This window comes from Uloborus diversus, chromosome 3 (assembly GCF_026930045.1).
Source record: "Uloborus diversus isolate 005 chromosome 3, Udiv.v.3.1, whole genome shotgun sequence".
NCBI classification, from domain to species: domain Eukaryota; kingdom Metazoa; phylum Arthropoda; class Arachnida; order Araneae; family Uloboridae; genus Uloborus; species Uloborus diversus.
The window spans coordinates 114,141,631-114,167,225 of NC_072733.1; the positions used below are offsets into that span (position 1 = coordinate 114,141,631).

The following is a 25,595-nucleotide window of genomic DNA, read 5'->3' on the forward strand; positions in this document are numbered from 1 at the left end:
TTTACAGGCTTTCCAATTAATCGACCAAGATAAAGATGGATTTATTACAAAGGCAGACTTAAAGCTTACGTTTGAGATGTTAGGTAAGTTTCTCAATTTTGTTTGTCAAGTGCAAGTCAAATGTTAGTAGGCGAATGTGGGGCAAAGTGAAATGGTTAAGATGACTGAGCTTTTTCAAAATGAACAAAGTGGAAATTTGTTTTGAAAATAACAGTACATAAAAAATAATGTTATATTTTATAATAAAACTTGCATTGAAACAATATTTTTTATTTTTAGCAGTAAAATTGTTCCATTAAAAAAAAAGGAAAATTATCACTTTTTTTTTTCATGGGGCAAACTGAAAAATTAAATATTTATCGAATGAAATATGTTCTATTTAAGTGTAAAATATATTTTTGAACAAACTAGTGAGCAATTAAAAGGGTAATTCAATAACTGAAAAGATAATGGAACAAAAAACTAATAAAAAAGTAAATTAAATAATTAATACAAGAAAAATAAATGAGTGAACAAAAAAGATAATGAATAAGAAAATAAGTGAATGAAATGAATGAATGAATAAATTATTAATGTAAATTATTTAATAAATGAAGACGTGAGCGATGTAGTAAATGATTGAACGAGAAAATGAAATGAACTATTTCACTTTGCCCCATCCACTTTACCCCGAATGCACTTGACTAAGTGTGAAAAATATTAAAAATACAAACACGCTAAATATTAACCAAATAAATACTGCACCGAATATTAGAAGGTCCCAACTAAATAATATTAAAAATGTTAATAAAAAGAACTTTATCCTTTGATAACCTCAAAATAATTTTTGATATACAGTAGACCCTCGTTTTACACGGGTTTATTTTACGCTGTTTCGATTATACGCGGTTTAAGATTCGACACCTTTATCTCATTTTACGAGGATGAGGCAATGCAAACAGATAAAATTTTCCCCTCTTTCAAAATCCAAACTCCTAAAGATTGCAAATTATGCGTAATCAACTGTATTTTGACGTGCTAATAATCGAGCTTTGGCCATTGGAGACATTTTATGCGATTGGTTCCAGAGTTCTTTCCGGAAGTAAAGTTATTTAACCCACACAGTTCAGAACTCACTAGAAGAAGAGCTTTTAGGAGAGACAAAGTTGCCAAAAACCAACGAGGAGGTGTGACAAAGGAGGTCAAAACCAACGAGGATACCGACGTCGGTGACGCACAGCCAAAGACGTTCACATTGAAAACTTTGAGCTAGTCCTAGACAATAGAAATGATCTTTCTGATTTGTTAGTGAAGGAAGATTCTATCATGGAAATGACGCAAGTGATCATGGATGCGTTAATGCTTTGCAAAGAATTACAGAGAAAAATTCTTAATGACTGCCAAAAGACGTATCATAGCTAGCTCCTCTTTATAAACAGAACACGAAATTAATTTATGTTTTCTTTGCGCATGTTGTGCATGGAAGTCGATATAAGTACACATTAAACTTATTATAAAATTAATCATCACTAGAGTGAAGTGTTTTGTTATCTACAAAACCAAACCCGTATTTTAAGTATTAGGTCTCTATTTACGCGGCATTTCCGTGGAACTTAACCACCGCGTAAAACGAGGGTCTACTGTACAACAAAATATTACAATTTGAGTGTCAATTTTTGAAAATTGCTTGTATTCCCAGGAAAAAATGTCAGCGTAAAACCTTTAAAAAAAAACCTCGTAAAACTAGCAGTTATTTCGGACTGATTTCCCTACGTAAAACCTGATCAAAACCTGCAGGCTCTGTTCAGGTTTTTTAGTCCGAAATAACTGCTAATAACCTGCGCCTTCGAGATACCTGAAGGTTCTATTCAGGTTTTTTAGTCCGAAATAACTGCTAATAACCTGCGGCTTTGATTTACCTGCAGGCTCTGTTCAGGTTTTTTAGTCCGAAATAACTGCTCATAACCTGTGCCTTCGATTTTCCTGCAGGCTCTGTTCAGGTTTTTTTGTCCGAATTCACTGTTAATAGCCTGCACCTTTGATTTACCCGCAGGCTTTGTACAGGCTTTTTAATCCATTATAACCGGCGTTGAAAAGCTTTCGATTTACGTTCAGACTCTGTACAGGTTCTATGTCTAAAAAAAGTCAAACACATGTAGTTGTTGTTGTCTTGTGCCAGCTGAGTTGGCAACTTTTGGGGTAGGTTGCTTCACTTTTCCAACTGCACTGTAATTTGGAGTAAAGTCTGATTTCTACTGTACACACACATGCCATAAGTTGCTCACACGTTTAACGGGTGAGCTATTATTCACAGAACATTCAAAGGCAGGGGCGGACTAGATCCCCCAAGAGGGTGTGAACCTTGATTCCCAAAAGGCGCAAAAATTAAAAATAAAGGTGCACAGGTTCGGGAAGCTTGAAATAGAAAAAAAAAAAAAAAACCAAAGGCGCACCAGTTTGAGGGCACAGGATGAAAACCGAGGGAGCAAAAGGATAAAAAATAAGGAGCACAGGTGTGAAAAAGCAGAAAAAAAAGCTGAAGCCAAAAAAAAAAAAACCTGTTCGAGGCATAAAAAAAATCTGTGAAGGTCACAGGTTTGAGAACGCAAAAAAAATGAAGTTCCAGTTTCGAGGGAGCACAGGCAGATGGAAGCACCGGCCCGTGGTCCGATGGGCCAGTCCGCCCCTGCACAAGGACAGGAGAGAGAAAGTACATCTATGCACCAATCGGGATTCGAACCTAGGATCTCCCCATTCAAAGTCAGACTTCTCACACCGCTAGACAAAGGGGTCAGCGCTGGTACTCACGGCTTCTTTATTACAGAGCCCCTCGTTTGAAACACCTATAGATAGATCACATGCAAAACTGCATCAAGATTTGTAAACACAAGGAGTGAAGAGCGGCTGAACTAATGGGTTGCGACAACATTCATGTATGATTAGTGCTCGGTAGTCTACAGAATGATTTGAAACAGTCTTGACGCATCCACCCACATTTATGCTTAGAATAAAGTATGCTAACTTGGAACTGGAACTCCTAATGCATGTTCCTTTAAAGCTAGATGCAGCTTAGAAAACAGCTCATAATACCTTCTTTACTGAATGACTGCAAAGCAACTTTTCTTTCATTGTTGTACAATGTCTGCTCTGTATTGTTCACCAGACAGAGAAAGAAATATCATTTTTCTTAGAAAAAACAGTATCTGTCCCTATGATACAATTGTTCAAGTTTGCAAAAATATATCTATTTTAAAAGAATAAGAAAATGAAAACAAAATTTTAAAATATCCACAAAATATTGGAGTTGCTGCAAAAACTACGAAACGGAAAATGTCAAAATGACCAAACTAAATAAATATATTTCAAAATGCAAAAAACTAGTTAACTGGCAAATTCTAATACATAAGCAGGTTAAAATCATTGAATAAATTTATTGGTATATATAGGATATAGTGAAAGAAAGTTTAAAATTTGAATTGAAAATAAAATCGCATACATAATTTTAACTAATTTTCTAGCTTGATCAAATGCTACACCTCTGTGATTCTGAAAATATTTAATTATTTAAGCTTCGGCAATTATAACATGTTATACAGTCGAACCTTGTTAAAACGAACTTGCTTAACGTGAATGAAATGCCATTCCTTGTCAGACAAAGCTACAAATTAGTCTTAAACCATTTCTTTAACATGAAGAGGATTTAGACGAAATCCCGCATAAGACAAAGAAAATTTCAAGGTCTTGAAGAAAAAGGGAAAAGAAAAAAGAAAATCTCCATACTTTAACATAAAATTACTTTCGAAAGTCGGAAGATCTGCATTTGAATGCAAGAGACATGGCTGGCAGCGAGAAAATTCCTTTCCTTGTGTAGGAAAATCGGGAAAACCACGTTGTTCAAGAAAGTACTAAATTTAGCTGTAGACTATGCTTACAGTAAAAAAGCTGGGATGAACAGTGAAATCTTCGACAAATGGCTGACAAACCTAGATTTAAAATTTCATTGTGAAAAAAAAAATCTAATTCTGGACACTTGTTCTGCCCAAGTAGAGGTTTAAGGTCTAAAAGCGATCAAGTGTTTTTTTTACCCATCAACACAGCAGTGAAATTCCAGTCTTGAGATCAAGGAAAAATCAGATGTTTGAAAATGCACTATCACAGAGAACTGGTTCGAATAGCCATTGCCTCTGTTTCGAATTACTTGTTTCTTACTTAGAAATTATAAACATAAATGCTTGGCTGTACATTTTTGTACAAAGGTACTTGGTTCTTATATTTTCTGAGACACAAGAACAAAAAAAAAATGTGTGCGTACACAAAATCCAGTAAACGTGGAAATCAGTTAACACGAAATTCGGTTAACACAAAATATTTTGGCATCCCTGTCGAGAACTTAAATGATTATTATTCGAATAATAGATCTGCATATGGAGAGCATGCTTGCATCTATATTATTTAACTACGACCTCCAAGGCAGAATAAACCCAAAGCGGTCAGGGCTTTACTAACTGGAGGTCCCTGCCTAACAACTGTGACATGACTCTCAGCAGTAAATAAGATTTATACAATTTAAGAAATAATAGCAATTAAATTTAAAGATGCATTGAGTACCAAATTTTGCTAAAAACCGAATATTTGGTCAAAATTCTAACTGAATATCTGGCTGAATACCAAATAACTGTGGTGAAATTTTTTAACCATATTATTTGTATCTTTATTTTAGGTCAATTTAAAGCAGTTCATGTATTTGTGTCTCAGGTGTAAAGTAAATTCATTTCAATTTAAAATCCTTAAATGTATCTAGCAGGGCTCAAAAATTATATTGCCCAACATACCTGGGGCTTGTAAAAATTCTGATTGGACAATTAACCCTTATATGCCCGGCTTGGCATATAATTATTATAATTTTTTTTTATTGATTATTGGTAATTTTACTGGCAACTTATTATGTACTATTTATTTAAACTTCCATTTTTGTTTAATACTGAAATAATTCTTGTTTCAGATATAATGCTGTTAAATTTTTTGTCTGATTAATGCTATATGACAAATTTAAATATTTTTGTTATTTTCAATAAAAAACCGAACATGTAAAATTTTTTATTTGGGCATCTATTTTTCAGACAAACATGACCGGCAGGGCATGTAAAATATTCAAGATATCAATTAGAATTCTTAATTATAATTAAATTTAAATATTAATTTGATTTCTTATTTCACCAGAAAAAAAACAATTAAAAAAACTTTAGATATTTTTAATTTGTTTTCTAAGTATTTGGCAAGACAACTATCTTTTATTTGGAAAATCAGCTTAATATAGGAAAAGGCCAGAAAAATTTTAGATGCACATGAGTTATTTGAAGGTCACTGTTTTTAATGGTCTCGATTATATGGCGTTTTTTTATATTCTCTCGACAAGAGCGATATAACGAGGGGCTACTGTATTATTATTAATCATCGTTAACTTATTAAATAGAGTCAAATCTCGATAACTTGAATATTCCTTTATCTCGAAATTTTCATCGTTTCCCAAACTCTTGAGACTGTTGTGGAAACTTCCCCATAGCTCAAACTACCAATAACTCGTACATTTTAGTTGGTCTTTTGGGACTTCAAGTTATTATGAGTTGACTGAATATTATTTTTTTATCATAAGCATAATTTTTTAAAAAATAGCTGTTTATTGACTTTACATATTTATATACACTTAGCATTAGAAGTTTTCTTTTCCTGTTACAATAATCAAATGTTTTGTTATAGTAAGGTTGATGTTGTATGTCTCATAAGATGTAAGAAAACTAAGTTGCATATTTCCATCAAGATTGCATTATTTGTAACGATCAGTTTTTACTGAAGTTAAGAAGGAAAGAAAAATTATCTCCTCAAAAAATGTGAGAGAGGCAAAATATTCTATTTTTCTGTAATGATTTGATATGACACCTCATTACCCTTCAAGTGCTACCTATTTTATTTTAAATTAGTGGTACCCACACGGCTTTGCCCTTAGTAGAAAATTAAAAGGTCTTTTGGCTCGCCTGTATATTTACAAAAAATGTATGGTGAATCTCTCCCCAATTGGCTGGCCCATGTTCCTCGTTATAACTTGGTAGTTTACTCATCCATCTTATGATAATTTTGCTCGGGAAAATGTTCTTAAAATTGGAATAGAAAAAGAACAAAATCATATAAATCATAAGTCAATAAATTTTTGAAAAAACGCCTTGAGGTGCACACTCCCATGCTACAAACTAACTTTGTTCCAAATTTTATGAAAATCGGCCGAACGGTCTAGGTGCTATGCACATCACAGAGATCCAGACAGAGCGACTTTCAGATGTATTATTACTAAAGATGTCATGTCATTTCAACTTAGGTTGGATCAAGCAATCATAAAATGTTGATGTGGTCTATGATGACTTGAATTTCTTTTATTAAAGTTATTAGCAATAATTAATTAAAGTTATTATTGAAGTATATATATTTAATGCAATTAATGTTATATATTAAATTAACTATAATTAAATGAAAACGTGCTGAAAAATTACTTTACACATAAAGTTTGCCCAATTTTCTCAGCATCAACTTAGCAGTTTTTAGTTTTCAAGTTTAAATCAGTTTTTGACATCAAAGTGGTTGAGAGTATTGCAAATAATATAATTTATACTTTCTGAAATAAAACCAAATGAAACATAAAAAAACTACTTCACTTACCTTTTAATTAATTTGAAACATTGAAAACAATATTTTTATTATTGTTGTACACTTAAGAGAGGCGGGGAAAAAAAGATTTCAAGACAATGTATGATTTTTCATGAAAATTTTCTATCACAATCCACAGGGTTGGTAAGTTTTTGACAGGTGATGGTTTTATCTGGCTTTGTGTGCGTGACCGCGGGTTTTACTGTGGTGTCAAAAACCTCTTTTTGACATAATTGTCAAAAACTTTAATTCATGTCCAAAACATATCTGAAATTATTGACACACAAAATTACCTTAACAGGTGGTCCTTCATTCTAGAAATTTTGATTTCAGACTCTGAAGAAAATTTCTGAACTGTTTTATATTTTTAGATGATGTGCTATATATGTAATAGTTTTTACTTCAACAAGCTGCTTCTTTGAAAAAAAAACGAGAGAGAGACTTTTTTCCGCCTGACTTCAATTTTGCTTTTAAAGTTTGTTTTGTCTTATTTAGAGACGTACCGAGTACTCGATACTCGGCCAAATTTTGATCAGGCACTCGGCGAATACCAAGTAGTTGTAAAAAATTATTTAGATATGGAAGTCTATACTACTATTGCAATGATTTCAAAATTCGTCACATGCGTGTCGATGGTTCTTCTTAAAACATAATTGGAACTCGGTACTCGGCCGAGTACTCGGTCAAACTGCTACTCGGTACGTCTCTAGTCTTATTTGTGTCATTCAAAAAAAAAAAGAAAATTTTAAGTTGCTCAAAAAAAAAAAAATCTTAATTTGTCGAATGATGTTCTGAATTTTATCAAGTGATAAAATACACGAGCATGAGCACAAACATGTATCTAAACATCTTTATTAATTTTTAAAAAATCATAATAATAATAATTTTAATGTGCAGTCTCTAAATTTACCGAAACACCAGAAAATTGTCGACAATGAACATTTTTGGTAGGTTTGTCACAGTGACCTGGACCTCCCATTGGGATCCCCTTGGATTCGTAGTCGGTGAGGTATTGATGCGTAGGTTTAGAGGAAAATTCTAAACCGGTTAAACGATATAGGATGTACACTGGCTTTTACGATACATGGCCCAGCCCTAGCGGCCACTCCCTTAAACCTTTAATCCCCTTTTATTCGATTTTTTTTTAAATAATAAAATTTAATTCACTTTTTTTTTCTGTTTGAGACATATATAAATCGAGAGGGAAGAATCACTAAAAACCTAAAACTGAATACAACTTTTTCTTACCATGGAATATTAGAAATAACAGATTGTGTGTATACGGAAGTCGTTTTTCAGCTCTTTTGATAATTAGACAGGTATATTGATAAATTTGATAGGCAATCAACAATCCTATTGTACACACAAGAAATAATCATAAGAAAACAAAATTAATTAATAATTAATATACAATCAACAATTCATTAATTAAAAATAGATAAATTTATCTAAATTTTACCTCGATTAATTCTTTTTCACACGTATTTTAATAAAAAGTTATCAAAAAAGTCTTCGGCTTGAAAGTTTTAAGCAGGTCTTTTATTAAACTTTATATTGAGCTGATTTTTGGATGATAATCAATAATAAAAGGAATTCAAACAATTCCTTTTGTCAATTTAATACGACAATAATTTTCTATTTTGTCATGACAAAATGGGAGCTTTTATAATTTAGTTACAGAAAGATTATAAAAATTTTTTTGAGATCATGATTAAAGATAAACGCAAAAAAAAAAGAAGATGCATCGAATACATTCTGGCAATGCATTTTGTACGAATTCTTGTGAGACCCAGCCTGCTGAGTAAGATCAAAATCGCATTGTACTGTACGAATCGCTAAGAGATATAGTACTAAAGAAAATTTTCAACTGTTTTTGAATATTAGTTTAGTGAAGTGCTACTGACTTCCGAAACTAAATAATAAACTGATATTCGCGGGGAAGATGAAAGATTAATATACATAATACTTATTTAACCAAGAGCAAAGAGCTGAAAATACACTTCCGTAAACAAACAGTCAACATGGCGATGGCGTGGCTTTTGGCTGTTGCCACTTTTTCGTGAACAAGCATCGTCGAAACCTCCCGCCTTTTACATTGTGCGCACGCGCAGTATCTGATTGCATGGTGAACAAAGTAATCTATTTTTAAAAAGCATGAAAAACTTATAATATTATGTCTTTTGTGCTCAAATGATGAATGTTTTTCGTTTTTCAAAAATTCTGTGAGGATCCACAGAAGTTTGTCAGCAAAAAGTCATTCAAGTCTCTTTTAATATTGATTTTCTTTGAGCTGGGTGTATCCGGCGGGGGGGGGGGGGGAGGGGCGATCATTGCGCCATTAAAATTTTCAGAAGGGATTCTTTCGACATTTTTTTCGCTTCTTTGGGGGATCTCGCTTCTTCGGAAGTTCAGTAGTTTTACAAGGGAGTGTTCTTGTGCTCTGGGGGGGGGGGGGGAGAACCCCTTTGCTTAAAAAAAGCATTTTTTACAAAAAATATATTGTTTTACCGGCAGGATAGAAAACTGATTTTTTTTTCACTTGAATGTTCTGAGTACCGCACGCTCTTCGTGGAGAGAAGCGGTGGGGGGGGGGGGGGGGAAGCAATTTTTTGAAACTACGGTTTTGAATAAATATATTTATTCAAAAGGGAAAAAAATAAGATGATAACAATTCAAAAATAGCTCATTTGAAATGGAAACCCAATCTAAAAGTATAACTATATTAAAGAAAATTGTCCGAAAAACTGATGCGTTACACCTGCATTGCAGGCTCTCCCTTTCGAGTTTTATAGGCTGACGAGAACAATGTAAGTTATACTAGGAGGAAAGAAAACAGCAAAAATCGCTCTCACATTCGTTTTCGAAAGCCAGGGGGGGGGGGGCTAATGAGGGTCTGCTGTTTTGTTTGTCAGAAGAAAACTATAAAGTCTTTCGAAAATGGTTGAATTTACTCCTCAAATACCTGTACTATTTTTTTAGAACCTTGAATTGCAATCATCATAGATTTAAAAAACCATGGGCGCCCATATGAGGGGGGATGGGGGCTCAAGCCCCCCTTCTCCTTTAGAAATTAGAACTTTTTTGCTTTTAGTACTCTTTTCTTTACAAAAACGTAAAAACATTTCTTCTCCAGCCGTTAATGAATAAGTTATTAAAAAATGTCAAATTTTAATTACTCTAACTGAAAACGCGGTTCCCACGTGGAAAATATCTTGCAAAACCACAACGAAAATATCTGAGCCCCCCCCCCCCCTTCTTCAAATTTTGCATATGGACGCCCATGTAAAAAGCTGTACATTACTAGAACTTTCCCTGCATAAAACCTGCTTTTAATTCTCCTTCGAAAAACCTGTACTGATGTCAGTAGAAAATTTTCTAAGTTCAAATTATTCTCCAGTGACTGCGCATTTACCTGTCAAATCCCTGTGTTGTTTTGTGCAAAGTTAAATTACCCTCCTAAAACCTGTTTATTACCTGCATTGTTCCTGCATTAAACCTGTATCCAAGTTTTCCCTTTGAAAAACCTGCATTAACCTTCCTAAAACCTGTAGTTCAATGCAGGTTTTATGCTGACATTTTTTCCTGGGTTATGATATGTTTTGATTTTCAGAGGTAATTTTTTTCTTGACTGGAATATATTTCATATGTTACTACATGGTTAAAATATTAGGTAAGTGACGCTAAAAGCGGAGTAAATATTTCACCATTTCACTTTGCCCCGCTATTTCACTTTGCCCCACATAGCCCTACTTTGTTTAACCTACTTATGCGTAGGTTTCTAAATGTAGAGCGGTATGCTATGCGATTATAAAGTTCTCAATTTAAGGCAATAATGGAAGAAGGCACCACAGTTAATTCCTGCAGCAAATGTTATCGGCCATACGCTTAGCTCTTTGTTTTAATAGGGCATCATACAGTCAAATTGTCGGAAAATATCAAAACTTAATATTGCGTCTAATTTCAGAATATTTTCTGCAAAATATTACTTAATGTGAATATTTTGGTGAATAAGTGTTCTAAACATGTAAAGAAATAATGTAAAAATGTTAAATAATGCGTATGTGCGTAGCGCAAAAGATTGAACTTCAGGTAAAATTATTGTCCTCAGTTTTAAGACTGTCTGCGTTTTCAAAATTATACGCACAATTTTTCTTCATTTTATTTTGTATTTCTTTCAGCCAATTAAGCTTAAAATCCTCTTGTTTTTCAAATTTTCATTTTTTAATACCTTCTGCTTAAAATGGGTAAAATACGTTTATGATGATTCGAAAATCTATTAGCATGCACTATAAATTCTGTGGGTATGCTGAAACATTCTAGCGTGTTTTATACATTTGAGCTATTATATAACAGCAAACTACTTCTTTTATTTCGATAAATATCTGAAAAAAAAGCAAAAAGTCTATGAGATGCCACTTGGTGATGTCTTTAAAAAGGTCTTTAAAAAGGTAATTTAAAGAACACTGGGGGCTGCATAATTCCTTACTTTCAAGGAGTAAAAAAATATAAAATATTTTGGCTTTCATTGAGTTGTATTTCTACGATATTTGTTGATCTTTTTAAAAATACAAACAACTTTTTAGAATTACTAGATAAAAATAACCTACATAAATTCAGTTTTTTTATGTTTGAAGTTACAATAGGTAACTTTTGGAAGATAACTTTCCTTTTGTGTTTTCACACTTTGGCTTTTAAAATAGATAACAACTCCCTGCAGCTTACACCAAAAATTGCGATCGCTATTTTACAAATAAGTAGTTTAATTTGATGTTAGATATCCAAGTCAACGTTTTGAATGATGATACAGACATTTTTTTTGTGTCATGATTTTTGATATCAGAAAAATTATTTTTGTGCCTACGATTAAGAAAATTAACTATTTTATGTAAAGAACTGATGAATTTCTTGTGTTAAAAAATACGAAATGCAACATCGCATCGCGTTGGCTTTATACTCCTTTGAATCCGGGCTCTGACCTGCCGTCTATGTGACCAGTCAATGGATTTTCGAGGTGGAGAAAATCGTCAGCGCCGATGTTGTTCACTTATGGGGCATGTAAAAGATCCCTTGAGTACTCGTTTGACTTTGAGTACTCTCGGCAAAATTAAATCACTACTGCAGTTTCGCCTCAAAGAAAGCCCAGGGGCCACCATCTGGTGGGAAACTGGGCGTCAACATTCTCTATGCCGTTGTCATCCGTGCCTTAATGGTCACAAATTAGAGACTGGATGCCATATTGCGGAACAGCACAAAGTCTCCAAAAAGAGACTCTCTAACGCAGCCCCATTAGAAAGAAGAAATATCATAACAATAATTATGTTAATTTAAAATACATAATTTTATACATAACGCCTGAACAATATGCAACAATATCTTTTTAAACTTTAGTATGAGAATAGTACATTGTATGAACTATTTTCATCCTTATACACTCAGAAATGCATCCTCAACTCTCACGAAATTACCATTGTATATCACGAAATGGATTCGTAAAAATTACTTTGATGAAATCTTTCGTCAAATTTGAGGAAATTTCGCGAGATTTGTGCATGAGTTTGCGTGTCAGCAAGTCAAATAATGGGTACGTCCTCATAAATGGGATGAAATTTGTTTAACAAGAAGTGGAAGATGCATTTTTGAGAGTGTAGACTTGTGGAAAATATTATTGAACTGGTGACAAATGTCTTGCTGTAATGATACCTTCATTATACTTTTATCGTTAATTAAAAAAAGATAAATATTTTTACTGTTCATAGAAATATCGTTTTATATAGAAATTTCATTATTCTTTTGCCTCAATTGAAACAAATGATGGCTTTAACCAGCAGACTCTTGTTAAAGTTTAGTTTTGACGTTTACCATGCTTCGGATCATTTTCATTTCTATGTGAAACTTATCCAGTTAAAAAACTTCGTTTCGGAAACCTTTGAAAATGATTTTCAATGTTATGACAACCACTTTAGTTTATAAAAAGCTTAAACGTTACTTTTGCTACCTGTTTTAAATTCACACCTTTTCCGTTATCCAAAAAAAAAAAAAAAAAAAAAAAAGATTAGAGAGAGAACAACTTTTTTAATCAGTTTTCTACATGATTTTTCTTCTCTACCTTCCATGCATAGCATATTGTCATCCTCATTTGCTTATAAAAGTAACGTTTTCAATTGCTTATTCTACTGAACAACTATTAAGCAAAACTTAAAGCATTTCATTGTTTTACTTTAAATATTTTGAAATTTGAAGTTGAATGAAGAGTATGTGTTTTAAAGGTCGTGAGGTAGATGACGAGGACTTGCAATCCATGTTGGCGGAAGCTCCGGGACCTATAAACTTTACCATGTTCTTAACAATATTTGGTGAAAGAATTTCAGGTACGTTACACGAATTAATTTTCAAAATTGATTTGTTCCTTGTCATTTAGCTATTCTTGAAGCGCGTTTCAATTGCAATCAAAATTTGTGAAATAATTTTTAAGAGTAAAAAAATGCACTTGTTTTCATTATTCTGTACTACTTTTAAAATTTCAAACCACACAAATGAAATTGAGTTTAAGAAAACCAACAATTAATGTTGCAAAATCTAGATTATTTCAAACTCAAAAAATACTTTAATGCATTCATACTTGTCTACTACAGTGAGAAATTTTGATAATTATTAAAACTACTGAAATAATTGACTCCATTAAGCAAGCATTTTGCTACAACAAGACATATGAATTAGCTCATTTAAAATGTTAAACACGGACGAAACACAATTTCTAAGTGTTTTGGAGATGAAATACTATATTCCATACTATTTTATAGTTGTAGTAATTGATGAAATACACTTTCAACTATAAATACACCGCCAGCTCAGTCATTTCCAGCCGAGAACTGCAGTTACTGCAGTCCTCGGCTGGAAATGACTGAGCTGGCGGTGTATTTCATGTATTTCTGCTTTAGCCCTGGCTATTGGGCGGTAATTTACTGAATATATATATATGTATTCTTGTATCTCAGAATTTTTATACTCTAACTGGATTCATTTAAAAATTAAATTGACTCTCTTTGGATTAGCTGTATATAATGGATAAATTCAATGTTCTCTAGCTCAAATTAAAAATTACATACATGGGTTTAGAGGAGTAAACGAACAAAAACATTGCAAAAACATAGGTTTATACTATTTCGTGACAAAAACATATCTGTACTACTCCCACAGTCATGGGTATAGCCAGAGGGGGCCCATAGAGGCGGAGGGGCAAACGCTCCTCCCAAGAAAAGAATCTCCGACTCCCACGCTGTATCCAAATGTCACCGAAGATAATTTAAATTGCAACTTTTGGACATCAATTTCAAAATATTTCCAAAGGGAGCTGCATAACCGCTTTTTCTGTCCTCATCTAACCAAACATATCATAAAATGATTTTTTAAAGGGGGAGGAGAACTGTAATTTCGAGCAATTTCCGAGATCCGTGCTGGGGGGGGGGGGGAGTGCAACTGATCACCACAATCTTTTGACGCCTCTGCTTGCCCCTCTCTAACGGGAATCCTGGTTACGCCCATGCGCACAGTTATATATATTGACAATACAGAAAGGTTTCTTGCAATCTCTAAACATTCAAATTTCGATTCATTTTGTTGATATGGCAGCAAGAAACGATAGAAGGTAATATGATACTTTAAAATTTCAGGCACTGACGAAGAAGACGTCATACAGTCAGCTTTCTCAATTTTTGATGAGGGAGATGGAAAAATGAAAGAAGAAGTGTAAGTAAAAAATTTATCAATGAAACAATTATAAAAATGTTTATTAAAAGTTTATCTATTTTAAAATTAACCATCATGTGAGAAATTAAAAAAATATGTATATGTGTTTTAAAGGTTGAAAAGTACTTTGAAAAAACGAGGAGATAAGTTTACGGACGAAGAAGTAAGTTCTTGAAAATTCTCGAATTTTATATGCCTTCGTTTAAATTTTATGCAGTAACTTTTACGTTAAAAGAAGAGTATTCCGTTAGAGTTTGTAATTAAATGAATACTATGAAAGACTTTTCCGTTTCAGGCCGAAATTTGTTTGAACGAAGCTCCTGTGGACAAAGAAGGTTATATCAGCATTCGGAGATTCACTAGGGTTTTGACAAAAGGAGAAGAAGATGATGACACGGATGGAGGTTGATCTTGTTTTCCTTATTTTCTCCCCAATTTCTTATGCATTAAGTATGAGTTTGATAAATGACAGCGGCTGTGGAGTCGCAGTCGTGGAGTAGGAATCGAGCTGATTTTGGGGTACAGGAGTCGAAGTCAGTTAAAAAGCATGATGACTCCCCAGGATTTTTTTTCTTTTTTTTTTTTTTTTTTTGAAATAAATTTTTACTGATTTACACTTGGTTTAATTATTTGTGAAACTATGCCTTCTTTAAAAAAAAAACATATTTTTTGTAACCAATTGGCTTTATTATTTATAAAAAAACTTTCTGTACTTACTGCTGCCATTCGAGCCATAAAATTTGATACAAAATTCGTAAAGAGAACAATGGGGTGTGTACCTCACTTTGACTTTTTTTAAAAATTCGATTTTGTTCTTTCATTTTATTTGTAAACTTTCATAAAAATAACTTAATTTGGAGACGAAAAAAAAAATTTTTTTTCACTCACTTTTAAATTGCACATTAATCAAAATACAAGCTTAAAAGTAAACGCCCGCGTTTTTGTCTAAAATAAACAGAAAATATATTTATGCTATACCTCCAAGACGAACGAAATCGGGTCGAAATGCAATAAACCCCCATATTGTCGATCTTTGACCGCAAGCTGTACCTAGTATTAATTAGTCTGCATCCTTTTGCTGATTGTTTATCTGAAATACCAAAAGAGTATGAACGATATTAATTGAAGTACTCGGTGCAAGAATGTGATACGCCAAATAATGTAAATTTTTCATTAGGGCAATTTCCAACTTATAAATATATTTAAAGAATTTTTCAAAGGTATTATATATTCTATATTCTGCAATACTAAAACCAGATATGCTTTTCTCCTAATGACATGTTCCATTGTTATGTTTATTTCAATTTTAGTTATGAGAGACAAAAATTTTGATCTAAAAGTCACTCCTTGTGGCTTGTCACATTTCTGCCCCGAGCCCTTCAATTTAAAATGATGACTGAAAATACTTCACTCACTTTCAGTAAATACTCGAATTTACGTTAAATAAATTTACGTTTACTTTTAGCTCGGGCACGTCACACTATTCTTGACATACTTTAGTTAGTATGTCAAAGTGACATAAATTAGAATCATTTAAAGGTTACTGAAGTCACTGGAGGGGAGGGTGAAGCGAATGTAATCTTTGCACCAACCAAAGGAAAAAAAAAAAAAAGTAAAACACAATTCAGAGATTCCTCGACATTTCTTTTTTTTTAAAATAAGGATAAAATGTTGGTATGATTTACTTAAAATTTTCAGAAAAATATAATTTTGGAGCAGAAATTTAAGTTTTTTATTTTTGAAAATGTTCCAAGGAAAAACCGATTCAAACATGAAAGCTGTAAAAAATTACGTTTAGAAATCAAAACAAACATCGTTTTAGTGAGCTCTTTCTGATTACTTTCTTGCAGTACTCCGCAGAAACTATAGAAATAAGAGACTGAAAATATACAAAACACGAAGAAAATGTAAAATATTTTTATAGACCTTCAAGGCGCAACGCGTGCTTTTCAGATTTCAGACTACGCGTTTGTCAAAGTTCGGGACTGTAAATTAAATACATTCAATACTCATCCGGACATCGGACTCGCACTGAGATCCAGACACAGACATGCATAGCATTTTATATAAGTAGAAGCACAATGCATGATCTTCAATCTTTTAATCGAGTTGTATTTTTGTTTTGCCCTTCAAATTTTCAGAACTGGTGTGACTTAAATTATGATATGTATTTTCGAGTCTAGAAGATTCTTAATGCTCTTCGTACGTAAAACATGTTATTTTCTCAGTTTAAAAAAAAATGTTAAAACTTGCATTTTTCCGGCTCCTTGTAAGTTTTTTCTATTAATCAAGATTCGCTTTTTTTAAGCTATGTTTGGTTGAGCTTCCATTTTTCCAGCAAAAAAAAAAAAAAAAATCGACTTTCAAAATTTGAAAAAATAAAAGGTCCTTTAATTTCTTTTTAAATTTTTATGGTTGTTGGGCTAGGGGCCCTCAGTGCTGTCGCTCCCCCCTCGCACTGCTGGGTCTGCGAGTACGTAGATCCGGGCCTGGTTAGAGAGGTTTCATCTCAGAATCAGTGGAAAATAAACCAATGGCATATTGCTTGATACAGCATAGCCTACGTAGAAATAGGGTAGACGGTAAGTAGGCTGTCAACCTGAAACTGCTCCCCCCAATATTCGATGCTGTGATTATGCGGAAGTTTTTTTTTTTTTTAATCAAGTTTCATGCTTAAATATTTTTGAACGACGATAAATGACGAAGCTTTGTCGTATTCCAAATCGCAGCACACTTTCTTCTGCATGGACTGGTGCTATTTTGAATAACAGTGCCTCCAGCTGCAGTATCGAACCTGGAAGACTTTTTACTGTTACTATATGAAACTTGTACGATTGAAGTTTAAAAAATGATTTTATTCCAATAAATAGATTAAGGATTAGTACTATGCTATTCTGTTTGCCCCATTCAATATGAAACGCCCCATATTTAATGATTGAAGAAAATTTTTCAAAAAATATGAAAATTTCGATAAAAGGTAAGTCGTAATCTCATCAAAAACAACCCTGTTGTAAAAATTTCCGCGCCAAGAAAACCTTTAACTTTTCCGCACAAAAAAGAAAACTTGCATCCTAAACTCAAAAACCCTCAGCCATAAAAAGTTATGATATCTAGTTTGTCCGCCAAGTATCTGCCAAACTATCATCCTCCCTCTTCTCCTTTTTCATCACAGCTACTTCCATTAGAACCTCCTCGCACCTTCAACTCCTCAGAAATATGGATAGATCTTTTAAATTGTTTATCTTGTTTGGCGGGAAGCTTTTCAAAGTGAAGTGGTTGCTTGGTGAGCAAAAAACTTCCCGCCAAACAAGATAAACAAAGCTTTTCAAAGTGAAGTGGTTGCTTGGTGAGCAAAAAATTTTCAATTGAAACAACGCTGTTTTGTGTTTTTAAGGAACAATAATAGCTGGCCTAATTTTACGTCAAGTTATTTTCTGACTATTAAGATTCTATGTTCACTTTGCGAGAATTGGGCGGTTTAAATTTTATTGCAATCCTTGTATCCTCTCTGTTGCAAAGAAAACTTCTTGAATAATAAAATACTATATTTTAAATTATATTGTTTTCGAGTGTTTCACAACTTCGCAATAAATTCTATTACAGTTTCTTTATTTGACAGATTATTCAACATTTTCATGAAGGTTTCTTTAAATGTTTTACAGCTTGATGGCTCTTTTAATCTATTTTTTCACTTTTTGTTTAATTTCATTTTTTCTTAAATCGTGGATTATTTTACGTTTTATGGAATAATTTTAATTGTTTGGTGATTTATCTTTTTCTTGATAGAAGTCTTTGTCTTGTTTAATACCTAGTTTTGTTTAAAAGTTCATTTAAAAAACGAAATAACGCATGTTATCACCAAGCAAAAAAAAAAAAAAAAAAAAAAAAAACTAAACCATTAGATATTTTAAATTTGAATGTGTCACAAGATCTATACAACTTTACTCGATGTCAAATCGCGGATATCCCAAATTTGCCATAGCGAATGCGCTAAGTCTAGAGCTAAGTCTGCGCGCATGCGCAGTCGCTGTGGCAAATTTGCGATATCCGCGATTTAACGTCTAGTTGCAACTGTTGGATATGTTTTAGTCTTGATTGAATTTCATTTCCTAAGACAACTTTGGAATAACTGTTAAATCTGTTCTAACCTTGCAATTGCAGTCCGAGATAAACAAACCCTATGAGCTGAGAGTAAGTACATAAAAATTTAGGGAAAATTAGTGATTTTCAAACTTCAATTACTCCGGCCCATGATGTCCCTGGGGGTTGAATTTTCGTATATGTACTCAATGGCCCCCCAAGAATATGTATACAAAAAATCATTACCGTAGCCCCCCGGGGGGGGCTGTGATAGAACCCCGGGAAGGTACAATTTGGGGGGGGTAAAAACGAGGGGGGAAGGGGAGGGGGGTCAAATGGCACAAAAGGCACATCAGTAGGGCACAAGGAATGTGTGTGCGAAATTTCAGCTTGATCCCTCTTTTCGTCTGGGCTGTAGCCCTGTCAAAGAAAGCGAAAACTTTTTTGAACAGCGATTTTATAACTTTAATACTTCCTCTCCCTGATGGTCCAGGGGATTGTATTTTGGTTTAGGGCGTCAGGGGCCACTAGAGATGGAGTGTACCAAAAATCAACTCCACGGGTCTTCATGGGGCTGAGATACAGAGGGGTGAAAAACCCAAAAAACCCCAACTTGTTCTGTCGTGTAATCTTGTCCTTGGTCGCTTTTTTTTTTCGTCTTTGCCGGTGGATTTGCTTTTGTTGGCTGCTGACGTTTGGTTTCCTTGGCGGGGCGGAACGCTCCCGCGTCCCGTGATACATTGAAATCACTAACAGAGATTTCAATATTGCGACTCATTACGAAAGGTATATCGAAGCTAATAATTTAGACGGCATACATAAAAATTAAAAAACCTAATTTAAGTAATTTTTTGAACAGCAAAAATGTTATTTGTTTGTTCTTTTTTTCTCTAATAGCGAAGAAAAAATCTTTAAAATGATATCTTACTTTTGAACTTTGATGAAGTATTAAGCAAGTTATGGCGTACCGACAAAATAAGTTTTCGAAATAATGTTTCCCATAATACCATGTTAAAAAAGGGGGCTTTTCTTTGGTTTCGATGCAACAACACAATACAACTATGGTCTAGAATATTGCCCCAATGAATTACGATTATACATTCAGGGAAATTTGGAACAAAATTCTGCTTAAAACGATATTATCGACCTATGGGGTTCGAACGCGTGACCTAAGTATTGTTACCTAAATATAATGAGAAACACCAGCTTTCGACTCATACACGCATTGGTTTTTAAATCAAATCTAGATACTTACACTGAAGATGGAATTTTGTTCATTCATTTTTTTTTTTTTTTTTTTGCGTTTGAACATACTTAATTATTCGAAGTTTTCATTTATTTTTAGGTTAAATCTTCTCTTTGTCTATTGATGCAAGCATTGATTCTGACTGGCTGCATATACGGCACATATATCATGCATGTTACCCATCACTGTAAAATAGAAACTTCAAAAATTATAAAATAAAAATTATTCCTTGGCTTTGTTCGTAGATTTTTTCCTCCTCTAATGTGTTTGAACATTATTAGAAATAACGCCAAATTTACACAATGATGTTTTGTCATCAAGATCATATTTGGTTAAGTCTAACAAGCGTTGCCTAATTTTTCACATGGGCATGGAAGACCCATTTCTTGCTCACTGTCCTCTAAAGGATTATTACACAATACGGACTCTCATAAATCCGGATCACAAAAAAAAACGGGCCAATATTTTTTTTTCCTTTAATAAAACAAATTGCAAAACCTTTCGCGATTATTCCGCAGTGCATTAATGACATGCATTTTATACTTTCGGGTGCTACATGTTTCAACAAAATTGACGTCGCGTAGTTTATGATTCGGCCATTCGTCCCATTAGTCCGGATTTTCGAAAGTCTACTGTATTTTAAAAATCCGAATCAACTTAAAATTCACAAAACACAATAAGATTTGCCGACGCGGGTTTTAGTATTTGAAGGAAATATGTTTTCAATGCAAGAGAAGTTAGCTTATGAAGGAAAATACAATCGACACCAGCTTGTGTATTTTATGTTTATTTTGGTTTTTCAATACTTCACAGAAAGTAGACTACTACTTTTTCCAAATGAATTTATTTCAGGAATGGTAATAAGATTTTAAAGGTGTACTGCCTAAGGTTAAAAAGTAATTAATCAAGAGCAACTTCAGAAAACCTCAAGGTTATTTCGGATTTTATTACATTTGTGGGGTTTAGAATGAGAGTTGTGTGAGTCATACTAAAGCTGGACCACGAAAAGATGGCGGATGACCTCGAAGCAGAAACTTCATTTGTAATAGGTTGTTTGTTATTATTTTGTAACAGATAAGATCAGCGAGAACGTGCCTCTTAGAACTCGGTGTACAATTTTACCTATTACAAATGATGTTTCCGCTTCAAAGCCACCTCCCATCTCTCCGTGTTAAAACTTTAACTCAGTTCCGAGTAAATGAAGGTTTTGTAAAAACATCTGCGAAAAACTCAAAACTGTGTAAATTTCAACTTCAAGAGCGGGATTTTGATTTAAAGGTTGTTACTTTTTTATAAATTATGAATCAACTTTTATCAAAAGCTACTTATAACTTGTTTAAAAATAACTTGAAATGACTTAAACCACTGTCATTCTAAACTTACGATGAAAGAAAATCAAATATATATGCAAGGACTGTTATAAAATAAAGATACCAGAAAGTTATCTCTGCTGGTCTAACAAGAGACATGGAATCTCGCATCACATTCAGTCTCACCTGAATAGCAGTTTAAATTACCGGATAAATTTTGTGCGATTCTAGTGGCCAAAAGAAGGTAGATTGGCTGTAAAGCTCCGTACTTTATAAAATGTCGTAAAACTTGGCTCATTTTGTCATCAAGAATACTCTAGTAAGTACCCGAAATCACCGTTCTTTATTTAGTCATGTTAGCCGTTGTTTTGGCGGTAGAGAAATACACTGGTTAGTTTTAATATGTTTGAGGTCTGGGCTTTCTATTAGTCACTTAATGGGCTCCGCCTGCCTCTGCGGCGCGGCGCTACGCTAGATGGACCGTCACGTTGTCCATCACTTTGGGGGAAGACGACGAGCATTTTTTGGGGGTCCGATGCCCGTAGTTTTTGGACACGTTACTGGAAATGGAAATGATCCTACAACAAGCATCGTCCCAGAGGGATAATATAATTGGATAGATTACATAGTATGCATAAATTGACTCCAAGAACTGTTCTAAACTTGAAAACAAATGTGCAGTCTATGGAAAGTTGGAAGTATTACTTAAATGGAAAATGAAACATTAAAAATAACTAAATAGCAATGTTATTTGGATGTGAATATAATATTTTCACTAATGTATTTGATTTTAATAAACTGGAATTGATTTAAAAACACTGTTCGTTAACTTTCCAAGCGGCATTTTACGCCAAATGTATTGATCATCTTCCCCCCAAGATTGGGGTAAGAGACTGATGCCAACGTTTACAAATTATTAGTTTTTAAAAGAATTTGAAAATGGTCTTTCAAGGAGAAATATTTTTACTAATCATTAAAGTACATACATTGTTGATAAAATAGCCGATTAAAATTAAAACTAATGTGGTACTTTGTATGAATTAAAGTTAAAAACTACGGTTTCTTCCCCCAATTTACCCTATTTTAATATCTCTTATGTGCAATTGGTACACGTAATATAGGAACTAACGAGAAACCCAAATCCATGCTTCACTCTAAATGTAAACTTTTTGACTGATTGCACTATCATTCCAACCTGTCCATTTACAGAGTTCTCCAAAAAGTTGCAGAAGGTTGGACACGGGCAAACTATAGTTGGGGCAAACCTATCAGCATTGTGAAGGTTCCGTTGATTCTAATTAAAGCATTACAGCGCCTAGGTTTGGTTTATTGGAACTCTTTTAAAGGACAGGTCGGACCTATCCGACATTTTGGTTCTAAGGGGGCGTTGGATCCAGCCTTGTTTCAAGTATTTGTAACTGCGCTACTCAAGTTTTACTGGTTGCTACGTCGTAAAGATGATAAGTTGAGTAAAACGACACTTCAGCAAATGCAGCATGTTAACTGTATTCATGAATCGAATAATTGCATAACGGGAAATAGTTCCTGAACCATTGCATTTTCATATTTTACTTTCCGCGTTAAACCTGAATTGGTGAAATATTTTCCTTTGATAGACTAAAATAGTGAGCCATTAATCAAACAAAATATCTGAAAATTTGTAACCAGTTTTTTTCAATGTGGTTTTGGTACACATACTAATGGCATCGGGCATTTTCTTTTGGAACCAAAATGTCAGATAAGTCAGCTAACCTCATATCGCGGATTTAGTGCCAACAATACATGGCAGTAAAATAAAGAGATGCAGTAGTGAATTTGTATAGGGCGGAAGATAGTCGGTTCAGAAAGGTGGGTTGTTGCAGAGTGCGGCATCGAAATGAAGTGTCGTTCTTCTGCTCTAATAAAGTGTGTTTACAAAAATGGATCAGCTGCCGTCGATTAAAATCTGGTTTTTCCGTGCCCAAATGCACCAAAAAATTACGAATGCAGTGGGAAAATGCGTTAACGTATGTGACTGTTGCACGATGGGTCATATCATTTCATGTGGGTCAGAATGTGAATGAGGATTTGCACCGTACAGATTGTCCGTCATTCCTGAACGTTAGATTGACATCCTCAATGGTTTATTTTCTATTGACTGCGTATTGACTCTAGGAGAAATATCTGTTAGATGACGATATTAGTCATCAGTAGGGCGTTGTGTCACTGGTATGTGAACAGCCAACACCTTACAAACGGCTACCCGACATTTTGGAAAAGGCATAAAACTTTTCTGGTGAATAAGATGAAGCAATGTAACGTAGTTTTTCTTGTGAGTTCATTGAAAAATGTTTCTATCCATGTTGCCACTGCGCAATTTAATACTTTCGTAAAGACTGTTTCATTATTAAAGATATTATTTCAGTCATCCAAGTTTCAGTGGGAAAGTTTCGATTGCTTCATCTACTGAGTAGTTTAGTTTCTAAAAGTTGAAGAACTGACTTTTCTGACCCAAATTCGATGCATTAGGCATGAAGTATCATTGTAAAATCTGTACCTCAGAGCAAGAATAACGTAAGTCACATAATTGCCACTTTATAGGGGAGAGGAAAAAAGTTAGTCTGGCGCATGCTAAGGATAGGAGGCGCGCTCTTTTCATACTGGTAAAAAATTACAAAGGAATTATTTTTTTTAGGATTACGTTCACATGGCTCGATGCGGAATAGGATCTACATACAATGCACTAATAAAATGGAACGGAAAATTTGAACTTACGTTAGCATGTCGCTGAGGCACAGAAATACCAAACTACATTTCCTCTTAAGTTTTAAATACAATGTTGCATGAAACACCTGCCATAATCACAAATCAGAAAAAATCATACATGAACTTCAGTCAGCGAGATAAAATTGAAAGAATAATTTTCTTTATTTTATTAAAGTTTAAATATATTCATACACAAGACAACAAAACCATAAATGTGTGATGAGTGACATAATTTCATTGTTTTGTACAACCCAAAAACTAAAAGGGATTCCTTTGATTAGTCTTAATGCTTTTAAGTATGACGAACCACAATTCTGTCATAATATCGGTATGAAACGTCAGAAAAAATTGGCGTCTGTGGAAAGGTACAGCTAAAAATAAAGAGAGAAATTTTGAGAAACTTTGCACATTAGATGCCTTACACAAAGTACATTAATACTCTTCGCACAGAACAATTAAAGGAATTAATATCAAAAGAAAGATAGGCGCTTTTTATCTATTCTGTATTGATAAATTATCATTGCATTGTTTAGTTAGTTCTGAGGAAGAAATTTTAACTTTTGTTGAAGTGTGAGAGTAGAACTATTTGGTTTTCTCGAGGTTTAAAATGTTTCAAATCGGGAAATTTAAGTGCTCAAAAGTGTTTCTCATTTTTTGGAGCAAAGTATAATGTTGGGAAAAATTTCTTTTGACAATTTTTTTTCCTGAAGTAGCATCAGAAAAATTCAAGCGCTAAAATTTTTTATCAAATACGCTTCACTTTTTCCATTACAAAACAAAACGGTGCTTAGTATCAGCTTCATTTATGTGCGAGTGAACTTTAACAGCTTAAAGAGTAGATATTTAGATTTTTCTGCCGGAGAAACTTTTAAATTCTAAATCATAAATGAAATGTTTCAATGAAAATGTTCTACATATTTCTTTAATGTTAAGTCTCGAAAGCGTGTTCCTGCAGTTTTTAAACAAAAAGTCGGCAATTATTTTTTGAAATTTTGAAAATGATATTTTGAATTGCTTGATAAATTGCGAAACTTCAAATGGGTTGCGCTTCCTACATCCTCATTCGAAAAAGCTGATTTCAGTTTAATGACGGAATTAATCATTCGCGACTGCGTATGAAATGTAAAAGATACGATAGGTATGGTTCCACAGTTCTTGTAAAAGCACTTGGACTACCTACGGAATAAGGCAGCCTTGGCCTTTTGATTTCGCAAGGTTGACACACTGTGTTCGAGACGTGGTCTCTCGTAGATGTACAATCACACCATTGACACGCAAAGTACTGAGTCGCTTGCACGAACTTCCTTGAGAAAACACCTCGCCAGTTTTTAACGTCACTGGATGCGGATTTTTCTAAGGGATGAGTAGAGAAGAAGCTTCCATTGACGTCCTGAGACAACGCGACGCAGAGGTCCTTTGGCAGAGATACTTGAGATCGTAAATCTCGATCACCAACGAGAACCTTTTGTGTCACATCTTTTGCATGGTAAACGGTATCAGGATCCATACCTGAAAGGTGAAAAATATGCATTCTAATTAATTCAGAAATTTTTACTGGCCTTGATGATTGAAAACATTATGTTTCAATTTTAACACCTCCAAATTGTTTTTGAACTAAAAAGTGTTAGTTAAGAAATGAAAGTGTGATTGAGCGTATGTCATCCAGTACTTCATTTCTACTAGTTATATAACTACTGTTTCTACTGTTTTTGTCAGTATTCTTCAAGGTTTCTGTCAATCTTTTAAAACGTATTCAGCAGCATAAAACTAGAAACAGGAAATAAGGCTGCAAA

General features: G+C 33.7%; 2 protein-coding genes across 2 annotated transcripts in view; one reads left to right on the forward strand and one right to left on the reverse strand.

The window, feature by feature from the left end:
* LOC129218023 (myosin regulatory light chain 12A-like) overlaps window positions 1–19,981 on the forward strand; it is a 36,704-nt gene extending 16,723 nt beyond the window's left edge. Inside the window, exons 3-8 of the mRNA XM_054852202.1 lie at window positions 8–83; window positions 12,942–13,043; window positions 14,346–14,421; window positions 14,536–14,584; window positions 14,717–14,825; window positions 19,847–19,981. Coding sequence (XP_054708177.1) covers window positions 8–83; window positions 12,942–13,043; window positions 14,346–14,421; window positions 14,536–14,584; window positions 14,717–14,825; window positions 19,847–19,851 — 417 coding nt within the window. The 3' untranslated portion in view covers window positions 19,852–19,981. The remainder of the gene's footprint in view (window positions 1–7; window positions 84–12,941; window positions 13,044–14,345; window positions 14,422–14,535; window positions 14,585–14,716; window positions 14,826–19,846) is intronic.
* Window positions 19,982–23,945: 3,964 nt separating this feature from the next.
* Window positions 23,946–25,595, reverse strand: part of LOC129218900 (apolipophorins-like) — a 165,393-nt gene continuing 163,743 nt past the window's right edge. The window contains exons 34-35 of the mRNA XM_054853221.1: window positions 24,983–25,311; window positions 23,946–24,173 (exon numbers count right to left, since the gene is read on the reverse strand). Coding sequence (XP_054709196.1) covers window positions 24,141–24,173; window positions 24,983–25,311 — 362 coding nt within the window. The 3' untranslated portion in view covers window positions 23,946–24,140. The remainder of the gene's footprint in view (window positions 24,174–24,982; window positions 25,312–25,595) is intronic.